This window comes from Uranotaenia lowii, chromosome 1 (genome assembly GCF_029784155.1).
Source record: "Uranotaenia lowii strain MFRU-FL chromosome 1, ASM2978415v1, whole genome shotgun sequence".
Classification (NCBI taxonomy): Eukaryota; Metazoa; Arthropoda; class Insecta; order Diptera; family Culicidae; genus Uranotaenia; species Uranotaenia lowii.
Genome location: NC_073691.1, coordinates 326,898 through 344,256, shown reverse-complemented (window position 1 = coordinate 344,256; position 17,359 = coordinate 326,898). Strand labels below are relative to the sequence as shown.

At 31.6% G+C, this 17,359-nt stretch overlaps 2 protein-coding genes across 13 annotated transcripts in view; one reads left to right on the top strand and one right to left on the bottom strand.

Moving 5' to 3' along the window:
- Positions 1-17,359, top strand: part of LOC129740722 (disks large 1 tumor suppressor protein) — a 43,368-nt gene that overhangs the window by 9,582 nt on the left and 16,427 nt on the right. For 9 of the 12 annotated variants that reach the window (XM_055732500.1, XM_055732503.1, XM_055732505.1 and 6 more), the window contains 4 exons: positions 3,261-3,392; positions 9,351-9,472; positions 9,706-9,843; positions 13,404-13,547. In XM_055732500.1, coding sequence (XP_055588475.1) covers positions 3,261-3,392; positions 9,351-9,472; positions 9,706-9,843; positions 13,404-13,547 — 536 coding nt within the window. Of the gene's footprint in view, positions 1-3,260; positions 3,393-9,350; positions 9,473-9,705; positions 9,844-12,784; positions 13,279-13,403; positions 13,548-17,359 lie in introns of those variants that run through there. The other 3 variants (XM_055732509.1, XM_055732511.1, XM_055732517.1) reach the window with 3 other exon arrangements.
- On the bottom strand, positions 7,285-8,782 carry LOC129740723 (PCI domain-containing protein 2 homolog). Its single transcript, XM_055732518.1, has 2 exons — positions 8,373-8,782; positions 7,285-8,304 (listed from the first exon to the last, which is right to left on the bottom strand). The coding sequence occupies exons 1-2, from the start codon at positions 8,587-8,589 to the stop codon at positions 7,337-7,339; spliced, it is 1,185 nt and encodes a 394-aa protein (XP_055588493.1). The 5' UTR covers positions 8,590-8,782; the 3' UTR covers positions 7,285-7,336.

Here is a 17,359-nt window from a genome sequence, read left to right as displayed (position 1 = left end):
ATTTTTTCATCTTTTTGTTTTTTTTTTTTTGAGTACTTTTAAAAAAACATTTGTTTTCAATGTTGCATTTTATCACCATTTCAGAACATAAAAACGTATTTATGTTGTTTGTCTAAATTCAATTGGACCTGTTATAACGAAAACAAAAAGGTGATGTTGTTTCTAAAAATCGTTTCCTTTGACGCTAAAAAGATGAGATGCATCGTTATAGCTTTGGAGGGTTTTAAAAAGTGCTCTGTAAAAAAATATTTAAAAAAAGTGCATTGTAAAGAAAATATTTCAAAAAAACTTTGAAAAACTGTAAGAAAATCCAATTTTATTATATTGTGCCATAATTTGAGATTTAAGCACGTGAAGATTATAAAAAAACTAAAAACCTTATGAAATGACTAAAAAAAATTTTTTTTTTTTGGCTGATGGCCAGCGTCTTCCCCCTATGCAACGAGTCAACCTAAATTTAAAATCGTTTTGGCAGATCGCACTCCTAATAAAATTGATTAATAATACGTCATCACTTTCACTTATTCCTGTATAAGATTACTGCATTAAACTAAAAAATGTGAAAAAAAATTTCGAGAACATATGTAAATATGAGCACGTATCCAGTAGAGATTTAATAAATTACAATTTATCGATAAAAACATTACAATACAAATAATTTTAAAACATCTATGAATTTCCATATGCCACGGAAAACAATACATTTGAACAACTTACTAGGTACTTCTATACATAATTACAAATTTCTTTTGTGAGCCATTTTGATGACTAAGACGGTCGTTCTCAAAAATGTAAACCAGCAGCGGTGACAAAAAAACGCTTCTAGCAGCCGACCGTGTGAAATCATAATCGCGACTAGTGACCTCGTCCTCGACTCAGCGTGTTCTTCTTTCTTCGAACGGTTAGGGGAGAGTGGGGATACTTGATCCCCTTTTCTTATTTTCACCATATCTTTTTGGAAAAATTCAGCAACTCGCCGTCGTTGACATTTTCTGACAGCTTGTAACTTCAAGTTTCTATGCTCCAAAAATTAGAACGATACTTGAACCCGTTGATGAACTAGAAGCGTTTTCGTGGGAGTAAAAAAATTGCGATTTTTCTGAAGTTAGGGGAGATTTGATCCCCTATTGAAGGAGACTTGATCTTTTATTCAGGAAGCTCTAATCCTTGTATAAAAATCAAACAAAACCCCAAGATAGCATGTTAATTGACTATTTTGGTCATGTTTGTTCTCATTTCACAATTTAAAGCAGACATAAGAAGAAAATTCTATAACTTTGTCTCAACGCTAATAACATTGCATACTTAAAGGCGCTTTTTTTATAATTAAGAGAAAATTAATTATTTTTGCTCTTTTCTGCAGACAATTGTTTGATAAATATTAGTTTTTGGATAAATATTAGTAATTTTACAAATCAGCAATCATAACGATCAATTTAGAAGAAGAATATGCCGTTTGGAAGGGGGATCAATTGTACCCAACTCTAGGGGATCAATTGTACCCATAATCAACATTTTAGAAAACTTTTTCTGAAAAAAGTTGAGAGTTTTCCATTGCTTTGAAAATATGGCATTGTGAAGTTCATTTTACGCTCGAACGATTGATACATTGGAACAAATATTTTTTTCATAATTTTCCCATGTAAGAAACATTTTAAAGTGATGAAAAAAGATCTTCAAGTCACTTTTTGTGAAATTTTTCAAACAAAGTTCAATTACTCAAACAATTATTTTATTAAGATTTTTTAAACTACAAGCATTGTTATTTTGCTCATTTTGGCACATTTTTCTAGAACATTTGAGCTTTGTAAGACATTCCAGTTTCGAGATATAGCTAAGGAATCAAGTATCCCCAGGGATCAAGTATCCTCATTCTCCCCTATTTTTATTTATCGGTATTCGTTTTGCTGAAAAATCGTAATCTGTCCTTGATACGGTTGTGGAGTCGATTCGTTTTTCTTCGTTTCTCTAGTTTCTTCTTCAGTTTGCTTACATGAGATCAGCAAGTTATTTTTTTACTAGATGCGTGTTTAAAAATATCCACAGTTTATCTCGGATGTTCGATGCACGCAAAAACCTTTGGGACAATTGTAAAAGAGGATGGTTCCAAATACACTTATGAGGCATTACACGTTTTTATCGTTCGTTCATGTATATTTTCTTTATTAAGTTATACCTGATTATTTTGAATTTTTTCAAGCAAAAGTTGGTTTCTAAATGCGATGACAATTGTTCGCTTAATCTTATGTCAAACCAATTAAAAAATTACTGACAAGTCTTATGAGAGATTGATTTCTGTTTTGACTGAAAACTTTATCGGTATCCCTAATCTGTAATCGAACCTGAAATCATTGCTTTTTCTCCCAGGAAACCAACGTAAGCTCGTTGTAACACAAACAAAACATAAATCTATTTTTGCAGTTCAATGTCAACCTATATAATGTTGGCCTATCGATTGACCATAAAACTGATCTAATTTGCTGTTCCGCAGCACGAGGATTTCATTCAGGAAGGGTTAGTTTCGGACAGTTTTGGGGCCCATCGCCAATTGTATAATCAAACATGCGTCTGTTTGTTGCTCGCAATCAAAAAAACACACGCGAAAATGGGTAGAAAAAAATTTGCTTCGAAATAACTTTTCGCCCGTGTCCTATAAATAACGCGCGCATTTTCCCTCACTGGCACAGACTTGCTTTGATCGCCATAATCTTGGCCTGCTGACGTCGAAAATGCCATTCCCTGGTTCTGAAAACTTGCTTCAGCTCGTTCGTTGTATGTAAAACTCAGCTGGCTCTGGTAAAAATTGTATCGGTTCTAGGTCGTTCGTCTACCCAGCTTAAATTCGCTGCTAAACGCGCTGATTTAATGTTTCGAATAGAAAAGGTTTTTCAAATTAAAATCAAATGGAAGAATTTTTAAAATACAGAAAAATCAGCAAACAACAAATTTCAAAAACAAACAATCCTACTAAAACGAAGCTTACAAAAAAACTAGGCCTTTCTCATTTAAATCTTTTTTAAACATGTGTGTGTTCTTTTCAAAAAACAGTAAAGGCGCCTTCTAAATATGTGCAATCAAAATTGATGCAAATTTTGTTTAGTAAAAACCAAACGATCTATATTTTATGCCTATTGAAGTAAAAAAAAAATCATTTTCTAATACAAATCGATTGTAACACTTTCCTCACTAATGGTAAATAGTTTTATTTCCACGAGCGTGACTGCTTATACTTGGATTTCTATTTTTTCTTGTTTCCACAGAGGCACATCGGGCTCTTGAGCTGCTGGAAGATTACCACTCCCGGCTGTCCAGTCCCCAAGATCGAGCTCTTCGCAGTGCCATCGAGCGCGTTATCCGGATATTCAAATCACGACTCTTCCAGGCGTTGCTCGGTAAGTTTCTTGCATCTACCATAACCATACGTAGAGATAACTCAATATTCCAGACGATGACATGAATTCTAAAGAAGCCACTTGAGAAAATTTAGATTGGGGGGAAGTCGAACCAAAAATAGCATTTAATTGGGTCGTTGGAAAAGTGTAGAAAGCGATGTATTATTAAAAAACACCTATCCAAGCACTTGAAAAAAGGGCCGATGCTTTCGAAATCGATTTTTATTTGGTTAAGGGGGAAACCTGACATGCTTTGGAGAAAGATCAAAGATTATAGAAACGAAGAAATAAAGCCCCCTCCCCCTCATACTTAAGCGACCTAATTCAAACACGTTTTCGAAAAAACCAAAATAATATAAACATCCGACAAGTGAGGGAGAATCGGAAGTTTTTAAAGTAACTGACTCGAATAAGTATGCTTAAACATTGAACATCTTTCAATCTTCTTCTGCATGAATTATGAATCCGTTGAGATTTTATTTTTGTTGATGTAAATACTTCTAACTAAAAAAATTATACAAAAAAAGATTATCTTTAATTGTTTTGATATTTCAAACAGTGTGAGAAATGAAATAAAAATGTTTGTGAATCCGTTGAGATTTTATTTTTGTTGATGTAAATACTTCTAACTAAAAAAATTATGCAAAAAAAAAAGATTATCTTTAATTGTTTTGATATTTCAAACAGTGTAAGAAATGAAATGAAAATGTTTAATTTTTTTTTTGCTTCTTTGATTGTTAGTTGTATTTTTGATAAAAATTTATTTGAAATGTTTTACAATACTTTATTAAGGTTAAAAATATGTGAAGAAAAACTTGTACCTTTTTTTAAAAAAATATCTCATCAAAGCATTGGTTATAATTTGTCAAATTAAAAAAAGGCTCATCAATTTTATAAATCTCGATTTGAACTTTCGAATTGTACCTTATTCTTAAATAATGTTTCGATAACACTAATATTTTAAGTCTTTAATCTTATAAATTCTGAAAAATATTTAAAAATCCTTCTACTGTTCGTGGCTGATCCGATCATAAGGGCTTTTAATTTATTTATTTTTTTTCGAATTCAAGAGAGTGAAACAAGAAATCTGAAACAAACCATGCTAGAGGAAAACAAAAATGAATTTTAAACTGAAATTATATACATATGAATATTTTATGAAAAAAAATTTTTTTTGCCTAACTTGAGCCTTTCATTGAAGCTTTTAAAAAATCAAGAATAAATTTAAAAAAAGGCGAGTTTTGCAAGGTTTGAACTCACAATCTCCGACTAGCCAGAGTACTAGAAAAGACCAAGGTCGTGGGTTCAAGCCTAGCCAGAGGCACATTTTTTCAACATTTTTTTTTTTCAATATTTTACAATCTTGAAAGGAATAAAATTGAATTATCTTCAGAGCTCAAATTTAAGGAAAAATGTAGAAGCATAGTAGAAGTTCAAAACTAGAATGAAGAAATGAACTAAAGCAGAAGAAAAAAAAATTAAAAAAAAAGTCTTACAATAACAACAAACAAAACCGGATTTGATGGCAAAAAAGTGAAAAAAAACTTTTAGAAAAAAATTGATCATCGCGAGATTTGAACTCGCTATCTTCGGCTAGCTAGGCTACTAGGAAGCTGGAGGTCGGAGGTTCAAGTCTAGCCAGAGAAGTTTTTGTTTAATATTTTTCATTAAATTGGTTTCTGTTTTGTTATTATTTGTTAATTGATCACCTCTACAACCAAAAATAACACCAAAACATGACAAAACGTATACTTTGCATTCATTTTAACATTGTCATCAAGTTACGGTGGATTATAGTAACAAAACAATCAATAACATATTTTCTTTCATTAATTCCAATTTTTCCGATCTTAGTTTGTTCAAAATCTAAAATGCCGGCATTACCAGATTCATAGTTCTATATAAAACATTTTTTTTGAGGAGAAGTTGTTTTTGTCTTTCAAAAAAAAAATTTTAAAAGCTGGTTGAGGTATGAAAAATTGTATAAAAACTGTAAATAGATCAATCTTAAAGTTCATATCCCTTCGGCTATGGGGGCCTAAGGAGGTATTTCATAACAATTTTATTTCGAAAATAACTATCAAAGAAGATTAATGATTATGATTTTTCAACTGAAATTATATAGTTAAACATGTTTTACTTAAAGACCAGCGCAAGTCTAGGCGAATTTTTTTTTTGTTATTTTTCATCTGTTCACCTTGAAAACATAAAAAGTTAATCAGAACTAAAATTTAAGGACAGATGTAGAAGCACAGTGGAAGTTCAAAACTAGAGGCAGAAAGTTAAGGCACGAACAAATTCTAAATAAAAAAAGATGTAAAATAAAATCAAAATAACACAATTATAGAAATATAAAACCGAAATTGAAGGTTAAAAAAACTTTTAGAAAAAACATGACCATCGCGAGATTTGAACTCGCTATCTTCGGCTAGCTAGGCTACTTTGAAGCCGGAGATCGGGAGTTCAAGTCCAGCCATGAACACTTTTAGTTGGTCATATCACACATAGTTTTTAACAAAAAATACTTCAAAAGACAAACTTTAAATACATATTTCATAAATAATGTCCTTTATAAGTTCGTTGGTTTGAAATTTTGGGTTATTTCAAACATTATCAACCAGTGTTCAGAAAAACGAAGTCCCAGAAAGTCGATATTCAGCCAAAATTTTCGACGTTTTATGCATATTGAACATAAAAAGTTAATCAGAAGTAAAATTTAAGGACAGATGTAGAAGCACAGTAGAAGTTCAAAACTAGAGACAGAAAGTTAAGGCACGAACAAATTCTAAATAAAACAATGATATAAAAAAAATCAAAATAACACAATTATAGAAATATAAACCGAAATTGAAGGTTAAAAAAACTTTTAGAAAAAACATGATCATCGCGAGATTCGAACTCGCTATCTTCGGCTAGCGAGGCTACTTGGAAGCCGGAGGTCAGGAGTTCAAGTCCAGCCAGGAACACTTTTAGTTGGTCATATCACACATATTAAAAAAAAAATACTGCAAAAGAACAACTTTAAACACATATTGCTTAAATAATGTCCTTTATAAGATCGTTGGTTTGAAATTTTTGTTATTCCGAACATTATCAACCAGTGTTCAGAAAAACGAAGTCCCAAAAAGTCGATATTTAGCTAAAATTTTCGACGTTTTATGCGTATTTAAGTCATCTAAAATCAAATCAAATGTTATGATTATGTCTTTGCTACATTTCGTGCGTGAAAGTATAAAACTTTCAAAGTTAATAATTCAAGAGAAACATTTTTACGTGAATCAAAGAAAGCAAGAACAAACCTGAAAATAATTCTTAATAAAGGAACAATGGCTCACCGAATTGAGTTCGATCAGAGCAGTTGTATCTATTTTATTTCCCATGTTTTTCTAAAACTTTCATCACGCTTAAAAATTTTAAGCTTTTGAAGATTTTTTTTTATATCTTCGATTTCTTGTGACTTTGCAATAAAACCTTTTTCGGTATTAAATTTTCACTTAATGTTTAGAAGTTTTACTACGTTCCTGTGATTTTCTTTTGAGAATCACACAACAATAAATTTGTTAATTCAGCAGCACTGAGAACATTAATCACAGCTAAACACCCTTACTTTCTTATTTTTGCGGTTCAAAAATCGTATTTAAAAAAAAAAAAGATGTCAAGATTGTATTTTTAAATGTTTTAGGCTATATCATTATGCCAGAATTGATAAAAAGTTTAGATTAGGAGTTAAATGTCTCTGAACTTTAGAATTCAAAGAACAGCAATCAGTTATTTTGTAATCGTAACATCAGCCATCGATAAATGTAGCCCCGTTTTCTGGCACCCAACAAAGATTTCTGAATTTACTTAATCCTAATTCTGTAATTACAATTAGAATTGTGATATTTACATTCGTTCCAATACAAGACCGTTGTCATGGCAATGGCTTAAGTTTTTATTTCACCTTAGTTAACGAGAACATTTGGAAATGGATTCTGTTTAGAAACAACCAGCTTGTTGTGCTGGTGACTTATGTAACCCTTGATCCGTCCTTCATATATTAAATTGGCTACGATGCAATGCGTTTCATCCATGGTCAGTTCTTCTTCCCCGACCCACTGAAGAGCAGTAAGAAATGCGTTCAGATCAATTTGATGAGTTTGCAGTATCAAGTAGACTTTTTTGAAAAGATTTCTATAGGCAAGAATTTTCAATTTTTCTACAATGAGGTAGATTCCTGCGTTAATAAAAAACGATTCATGCTTCTGTATGACTTCGTCAAAGCGTCGAACATTTCCTTCTTTCAGTGCCACAGTTAGATCGTGGAATTGGAGCACATTGTAACGCTCCAAGACTTCTTTTCGCGGCATGTAGCCCAATAGCATTTTGACAGGAACTAGGTAGATTAGAATAAGTCGTTTGTTTTTTGAGAACTTTCGAGGACACTTTTCAAAAGCAAAGCTCAAATACTCGTCAGCATTTTTGTAGTCCGAATCAAACATAGCCTTTCTGCCAGCAAAATATTTGTAAGTAATTTTTTGTGCCAAGCTAAATGATTCTTTGAAATTTGAGCTTTCAATGGCTCGTATTAAAGGTTTGCACAGATTGAGCTTGTTTATCTTGAAATAAACTTTGAATAGCTGATTTACCAAGTTGAGCATACCCAATCGTTTCGTGTCGGCATCAGAAGAACGATTATCTGCAGCACAAACGCGGAAGCAAGCCATCAAACACTCTGCGGCCTTTTCTAGGATTTCTCCTGGTTTAGAAGTTTTCAGCTGTTCCTCACATTTAGCTGCCAGCCTTCGTAAATCAATTGCCACGGTGAACATAATTGGCAGGAACCAGTTTTCGTCCTTCATCACCTGCAGCATTTTTACAACAGCCTGGATGCAATTAGTCTGCTGTTTGTAAGCTTCGCTGTAGTTTCGAGCTGAAAATTCCCAAAAAGCTTAGATAGGGTTTTATAAAAGTATCCAAATAAAAAAAAACGGTACTTACGCTCTTTAGTCAAATAGTATAGAACTTTCAGATGACAAGAAACGACTTCATCCAGTGGCGCTTCCAGCTGCCGGTCCACTGCCGTTTCTGGGTATTCCACGTAAAGTGTTGGATTATTGACATGATGGTCTGATAGGGAGAGGAACCTGGCCACTGCTTGACCCTCGCCCGCGTTCCAAACTCGCATTAACGAGTTAAGATAGTGGTAAAGATTCATCGCTCAAATATTGATGAAATTCGATCACTTGCACGGATGAAATAAGTACTCCTTGCTAGTCCTTTTATCAATTACAATCACTTTAAGTCGCCAAGCTTAAATTACCACATTATTTAAACTTAAGAATGTTTTAACTAAACGCTTAGTAGCCACCGAAATAACCTGCGCCCGGTTTTACATCCACCAAACAAATTCAACGATTTGACGTTTCTCTTTCTCCGAACACCCGGCCCGGCACGCAGGCTCGGAAAGAGCGGAAAGAGATTGAAAACAGATGCCGTTTTATAGCACGTTGGACGCCATCTGTTTGTCAAATAGAATCTTTCTATAGTGTCTTCAAGTGCTGCCGAATACGGATTATTTTATACAATGCAACACTAACAGAGATATTTAAAATAAAAAGCTTGATATGTTAAACATATGTTAAATCGTGTTAAACCCTCTACCAAATGTCTATTAGCGTAATCAATAGATATCAAGGTAAATTTTGAAAACCATGGAACAAACTAAAAACTGCACATGCAGAAAGTTTCAGTGGGAGAAAAGAAGTTCAAAAATGTCTTTATAATAAAAAAAAAACAGATTACAAGTTATAAAAAATAAAAATTATGAAAAACCGGATCAGTGGATGGCAAGAATAAGCTTCTATTTTGAAAATGTTAATATTTTTATGAAACATTTCTTAGGTCTTATGAGAAATGTAAACTGTAAAATATTTTCAAACCACAGTAATAATGCTTGTAATTTTTTTTTAATTGCAGATATTCAAGAGTTCTATGAGCTGACCCTATTAGATGATTCTAAATCTGTACAACAAAAAACTGCTGAAACTTTGCTGATTGCCAGCAAATGGGAACAAGATAATGCGGTGAAAATGAATGAGGTAAGTTGGCTATAGGTTATCCCAGTATAATCACTTCATCAAGTTAAAAATTTCGTTTTTTTTTTTTTGTTTCAAAATGTTCTAGTTTTTGGTTGTTTCCTTTTAAAAAAAAATGTATATTCCAATTGTATGTTAGTTGTACATTTCTTGCAATGCTTTCAAAAGTTCGCAGTTTTCTCTGTCCTTCTACCGAAAACCATATATTTCCCCTTTTTGTATGCATTGTATTCTAGAACGGTTCCACTGTTTCAACAACCATTACCAACACCAACCATATCCCTGTCCTGGCGAAATCCAACGGCAACAAAAAGCAGCCAAATCACAACGAAACCAATCATCTACAGCATCAGCTGGAACAGCTCGAGAATCAGGTAGGATTCACTATATTCAGATTTTTTTTTTCGCTGCTCATAGCCGATGGATTCTGCTTTTCGAACTTTCCTTTTAGTCCGACCTATTTCGCAATATTTTTTTTCAAAAAATTCGCCCAAAAAGTCCCTGTTTGTCTTTGATCGTCATCCTGTTCAGAAAATCCTGTTTGCTCACGGAAAAAAAATGCCAGAAACGGCACAACGTGGCATCCAATTTCTTCCGTTGCACTATCTTAACTATAATACAGCTTCTGTAAAAGTGTATCGAAAATTTCTATGGTGACAAAAGATTGTTAAAGTGATAAAAATTTCAATCTATTCCAAAGTAAGAAAACTGAGAATATCATAAAATCTATGAAAAGTTGTCTGTGATTTTCACGAAATTAGATTTTCCACGTTCACGTTCACTTGTGGTGTAAATATTCTAATGTTAAAAAGCTTAAAAACACTTTATTGTTGATTTTTGACATGTTTTGGCATCGACTTTGGGTTAAGACATCAAATTAATAGTGAAAGTGAAAATACGAACGATTAGCATTTTTTGATTTGATAATTCTTCTTTGTTAAAAATGGAAATAACGAAGAAAAAGATAGCAAATAAAACGTTACAGCAAATCAAACGAATTGCTATGTACGGGAAGACCCAGGATCGGGATTTTATAATGTAACAGTCCTGTTGGGAAATTTTTTATGACAGATTTTTTTTGTCATTGGAACGGTAATCCAAAATAAATTTTTTAATTCACGTTTCAGCATTGAAGATAACTAAATGAGCTCAATCCTTAATCGTCGCAGAATTTAGCATCTTAAACATTTTTTTTAAATATGGTGATCGTTTAAATAATTGGGAAACTAAAGAATAGAATGAAAATTCTATTTCAATGATCATATACGCCTAGATGTAAATAAAACGAAAAAAAAATATAAAAATCTTTAAGTTGCATAAAATGACGAAATTTAATTTTTTGAAAATTTTGTCATTTTTGTAATTTTGTAATTTTTTGTAATTTTTCCCATTTTAGTCATATGTATTTATCATTTTAATCATTTCTGTCATTTTTATTATTGTCATTTGTGTCATTCTTGTAATTATTGCCATTCCTCATTTTTGTAATTTTTCGAATTTTTGTAATTTTTGTAAGTTTTGACATTTTTGTATTTTTTTGTCATTTTTGTCATTTTTGTAATTCCTGTTATTTCTGTAATTTTTTCAGTTTTGTCATTTTTATCAGCTTTGTAATTTTTGTCGGATTTGTCAATATTGACAGTTTTGTCATATTTGTAATTTTGGTCATTTTAGTCAACTTTGTCAGTTTTGGCATTTTTGTCATTTGACAGGTTTGTAATTTGTATTTGTCGTTTTAGTCAATTTTTTTAGTTTTGTCATTTTGTCAAATTGGTCATTTTTGACATAATTGTCTTTTTTGTCAGTTTAGTGATGTTTCCCTTTTTTAATTTTTTGTCATTTTTGATATTTTGTCATTTTTGATGTTTTGTTATTTTTTTTATATTTTGACCTTTTTTTTGTCACTTTTGACATTTTTGTCAATTATGTGGTTATTGGCATTATTTTCTTTTTGTCATTTCTTCATTTTTGTTATTTTTTACATTTGGAAAGTTTTGTCATTCTTCCGTTTTGGGAATTGTCAATAAAATTGAATTTTCATTCTATTATTTTGGGTTGGTAATTTTTAGGGTCATTGAAAAATTACATTGAAATGGCCTGTTTATAAGGCCCATTATAATGGTTAGCATGTTGTTTGAAACGATGTGTAATTTATTTTATGAGGCAACTTTGAAACATTCCATAAAAAGACACCGGTTTTACAAAAAGTCCCAGGTCGATTTTCTGTCAAAAATTCTTATTTCGAAATTTAATTATGTAAACTTGTCTAGATATGCATCCATTGCCACCCAAGTGTATACCTAAGTTATGTTAAAATATTTATGTGGTAAATGCATAATTTGAATGACCAAGTATTCAAAAAAAAATTTCTAGTCAATCAAAAAGATGAACCATATTTTCATTAAATATTGGCTGATCGATGAAAAAAAAAATTCCGCTCTTCGTTAAACATTTTATGAGAATCGCGTTTTTCGCTTCAAAGCTAATAAATTATAATTTTGTCCTCAATCTGCGGTCAGAAAAAGTTTTTCATTTTGTGTATTCATTCAGTAAATTTCTATATCATTAGTAGTGGTAAAATCAAAAATATATCGACTTCTAAAAAGTTTAAATTATAACTGAAATTTCAGTTTAAACGCCGGTAGAAGGATAGGAACAGTTAGATTGTTTAGCTTGAATGTAATTAACATAACTGCTTCCCACTAGCCTAGTTTAAACAAAGGATCTCAAAAAAACTTCGAATCGTTTTAACATATTTGTAGACCGATGATAAAAATAACTACTCAAATGTGTATGCGATAATGCATATATAAATGTATTTCTTCAGCTGGTGTTTTCTCGTGTGTCTTCTTTCACAATTTATTTTTATTTTATTAATCTCATAAACTTCGCCTCACTTTGTTATTTTCCCACACCTACATTACTTGGTATTAGTAGGATTCTTGGCGAAGAAAAAAAACTTGGTCCCTTCCCCATGATATTATCTCGTGGCGGATTTTTGCCCCATCGAAAACAGCTTCTAGCTAGCATGTCGCTCCGGTTGATCTTCCTGGGCGAGTAAGATTTTTTTATCACGCTTTGCCTACAACACACTCGACCCGATCCGTTACTACTAGCGTTTTGCTGCCGATTTGTTTCAAACCGTGCTGGCTGAGCGACTAAATTACTGAACTAAGCGCATCACCAAACGAGAGGAAGCGTCTCACACACTTGCGCATGATGGGAATTTGAAAAGTGTTAACAAGCAATGGAAAACACGCTTTCTCATAGTGAAAAGAACATCTCAGTTGCAATCGGTGGGTATCAGCTATCAGAACGATCGTGAAATAATTTGAAAAAGTACTAAATTTTTACTCTCAATCATTCGATTTATTTGTTGGATTTTGCCACAGGTGGAAAAGCATTATAAGCCAATATATGTAGATCTCTTACGGTTAGCAATTCAGCAACAAGTGGCATTTTAACAAGTGGGTGGTTAATTAGTTGAGGTGAAAATATATATAACCAACTTTGACACACATCTGCGTTTCGACAACCGAATTTTATTGTTATTTACACCTTTTGTGAGCCAAGTGAAAACTGAAGCAGTGTTGTGTGTCACATAAGAAATCAATTTTAAAACATTTTCACTCAATGCCAATAATAGTCACAGTGCCCTTGCAATCATGATAGATTGGGTGTCGATTGTTCGTCATTCACGTACGCGCATTTCAAATTATGTTGCGCCGAAACGGCGATCGGAAAAACCACATGAACGATACATGGATTATAGTGATCCACCTCATGTACCTTATCAGCCCAAACAGAAAGTGAGAGATATTTTTTGAAAATTATATGATTATTATAAAACACGTGTTGAAAGCACCACGCGCATTCAACCACTCACTTTCAACACACAAAATTCTAACTTTCATGTGTTTCCTGTACATTGCAGGCCAACCGCATAAAACAGCATGAGCAGCAGCAGCAACAACAACAACAACAGCAGGAGCTCAACAAGCTTCAGGGTGAGGAGGAGAAGGCTGCTTCTATTTTCTTGGCGGACAGTCCGTCACCCTCCCGTCTTACGGGAACCAGGGTGAGTGCATCCTAGTACTCAACTTTAGCTTTCACACCTCATAGACAAACAAAAAATCCCACCTTCTCTCATGGCATTCAATTGAAAAACTACGACTGAATGTTTTCGTGTGTTTATGTACTAGTTGTTTTATGCGTTTGAACAGTTTTAGCAAGTGTTTATCTTTTAAGAAAATAAATCTAGAAATTTCATTTCCGTAGAACGCATGATACTCGATGTGAGCTTTTAATTGATTATAATCCATAGCCTTAATCATACAAGTGAAAATAAATTCACCCCTTGATGTAGACATGTTGGTGCTTTATTGTTTTTAGAATGAAGTTGATTTTGATTTTGAAAACTAACAACCTCTTTACTGTTAACGAGAACTATTCAACGGTGTGAGAAGGTATGTATAATTTAATAAAGTATAAACTAAAACCAGAACATAAAATCAACAGTTAACAGTTTAGGTACTCAACTTTTATTCCACATAGTGATTGCAAACAGCATTCGTAAAAAAATGAATAAATTATTTTTAAACGTGTGATACGAATGAAAATGTGACATTTTAGAATAACCTTCAGCTAATCGTAATAAATGATTTTTATTGGATTGATAAGGTTTTTCAGATGGTTGTTTGAAATTCGTTTTTTCATGAAAACAAAGAAATGAAGATAATAATTTGCGATTAACACTTTTGTTCAGAAAACCCATTTCTATTTCTATTAGATTGCGAGTTAAAGTCTTAGTCATTGCGCCTTATCATTTTCTTTTTTATCAAAAATTTTAAAAGGCTCATCAATTTTAAAAATCTGATTTTAAAATTCACTGGTATTTTAAATTTGTTTTTATATTAAATTTTGAAAAATATTTAGGTACATTTTTTTACTGTTCGATACCGACCCGATTTTGAGCGCATTTGATTTTTTTATAATTTGAAAAGGATGAAAAAAGCTAGAGAAACACAAAAATGAATTTGAAACTGAAATAATATTTAAAAAAAACCGTTTTGGAAAGCCCCGAATTTTGCGAGATTTGAACTCACAACCTCCAACTGCTAGACGAGTACTCGAAAGGTCTTGGGTTCGAGTCCAGCGAAGGCGCATTTTTTTTTCAACATTTTCAATATTTTTTGTCTGTTTATCTTGAATAGAAATAAAAACTTTATCCATTATTTATCTTCAAAACTAAAATGTATAAAGAAAGATGTAGAAGTTCAAAACTAGCGGTGGAAAAATAAAGACATTAACGAAAGCAAAAAAAAAAAAGAAATGCGAACAAAATACAAAATGAAACAGCTACAGAAAACAATACCGAAAGTAAAAAAGTGATGAAAATTTTTTTGAAAAAAAATTGATCATCGCGAGATTTGAACTTGCTATCTTTGGCTAGACAGGCTACTGGAATATCGGAGGTCGTGGGTTCAAGTCTAGCCAGAGGAAATTTTTTTTTACATTTTCTTAATCGAATTCGTTATTATTTGTTCAGTTTATAAAAAATAAATAATTGATCACCTTCAAAACAAAAACCTACAAGGACTTGGTTATAACGAAGTTTAAGTCCGTTGCTTGAGTAAGAAAAATAGCAACACGAATGTTTTAAATTTTACCCATACTTTACGATAAGCTTTAATTTCACATTTTGGGTAGAGATAGAACGTTAAAATATTTCAAGCAAAAATTCTCAATAATTTCGAATGAAATAGCTGTTGTTAAAAAAAAGTATAACACCAAAACATGGAATTGTTCTTATGTTCCATATGAGAAAGCAGACGTTTTGACGAAAAAAAAAATACAAAATACCTTTGTTTATAAAAACACGCCCTAGAAAAACTGAAAATCTTATTAAAATAGATAAGAAAATTTAAACATTCCTAAAGAAATACTTAGTTTTGTAATACAAATAACAATTACAGAAAACAATACCAAAAGTAAGTGTCTTTAATAATAAAAAAAAATAAAAAATACCAAAAGTAAAAAGATGTTAAACATTTTTTGAAAAAAAAAATGATCATCGCGAGATTTGAACTTGCTATCTTCGACTAGACAGGCTACTGGGATATTGGAGGTCGCGGGTTCAAGTCTAGCCAGAGGATTTTTTTTTCTACATTTTTTTTTTAATTATTATTTGTTCAGCTTTTAAGAAATAAATAATTGATCACCTTCAAATCCAAAACCTACAAAGACTAACGACAAGGTATAACACCAAAACATGGAATTGTGCTTATGTTCCATATGAGAAAACATACCTTGCCTTCATTCCATCATTGTTGTTAAAGCTACGGCGGACCCATCATCTTTATGGGCTTTCTTATCTTCATTCAAATTTTTATGATCTAAGACTGTTTTAAATCACTTTAATTTTCAGAAACATTAAAAAAAATTCACGTTAAACCAATCGGTTTTATATATATTTAAATTATTGATTTATTAGATTTTGAACTGAGACTTGACAAAGTTTCTAAAATTTTCCTTTGTATCCTTCTTTTTCTTCTAAACAAGTGTTAAGCTAAGTATTCAAATTGTAAAAATACAAAACGAGTTTGGCTCCTTAAAGCCTAAATGTATGAGCCGTTTTAAATAAAGAATTTACAAAAAAAGTTTCTAAAAATTAGTTTGTTTTTCTTTACAAACAGATCTACATTTTTGAGTCATAAATCTGAGATGTTTGAACGAAAAATTCAAAATACCTTTGTTTATATAAACACTCCTTGAAAAAACTGAAAATCTCTTTTAAAATAGATGTTAAGCAAATTTAAAAATTTCTAAAAAAATGTTTAGTTTTGTAATGTGGTATATTTTTATTTTGTTTTTGACTAAACGTTTACTTATAAGAAAGTGTAAAAATTTATAAAGTCCTCAGAATAGAAGTGTATAAAAGCTTTTTCGAGAAAATTATTGTTCATTTATTTCTATAATCTGGTTCAAATGATGATTCAAAGTTTAAATAAAAGCGAAAAATAAACCAACCTTTTATTCCGATGCCTAGTGCGATTCATCAAAATCATCAAAGCATTAATTGTAATTTTTCAAATTGAAACAGCTCATTAATTTTATGAATATTTATTTTATCTTTGAAATTCCACATTATTCTGTAATAAAGTCTCGACAACACTGATATTTTAACCTTACTTCAAATCAAAATTTGAAAAATATTTACGAATTTTTTTACTGTTCGAGGCCGATCGAATGTTAAGGGCTTCTTTTTTTTCTCGGATTTGAAGAGAATCGGAAAAAGGATATAAAAACAAACAAACATGAATACCTAGTTGGAAATTAAAACTTTAGAGTCAAAAATATTGTACCATAAGAAAAAAAAAACTTAAAATAAGCCTTTCGTAGAAGCTTCAATTTCGGAGAAGTTGAAAAAAAAACTTGAATAAGTTTAAGAAAAATCCGATTTATGCGAGATTTGAACTCACTATCTCCGACTAGTGCTAGACAGAGTACTAGAAACCCTGAGGTCCTGGGTTCGACTCTAGCCAGAGGAACATTTTTTCAACATGCCAATAAATTCAATATTTATATCTGTTTATCTTGAAAAAATGAAAAGATTGTCATTTATTTCTCTTCAGATTTAAGGACGGATGTAGAAGTACAGTAGAAGTTTAAAACTATAATAAAACATGAAATAAGCAGAATTAAAAACATAAAACACAAAATAAACCGAATATGGAAAAACAAACTTGGAATTCTAAGTAGAAAAAACTTTTAGGAAAAAATGCTCATCACGAGATTCGAACTCGCTATTTTCGGCTAGCAAGACTACAAGGAACCCGGTGGTCAGGAGTTCAAGTCCAGCCAGAGGAAAAAATTTTTCAAAATCTTTTA

Bases quoted from the DNA above. Each gene is read 5' to 3' on its own strand.
- LOC129740723 (XM_055732518.1), bottom strand. From the start codon at position 8,589: ATGAATCTTTACCACTATCTTAACTCGTTAATGCGAGTTTGGAACGCG. The intron at 8,305-8,372 runs GTAAGTACCGTT...GGGAATTTTCAG, and splicing joins ATACTATTTGACTAAAGAGC to CTCGAAACTACAGCGAAGCT.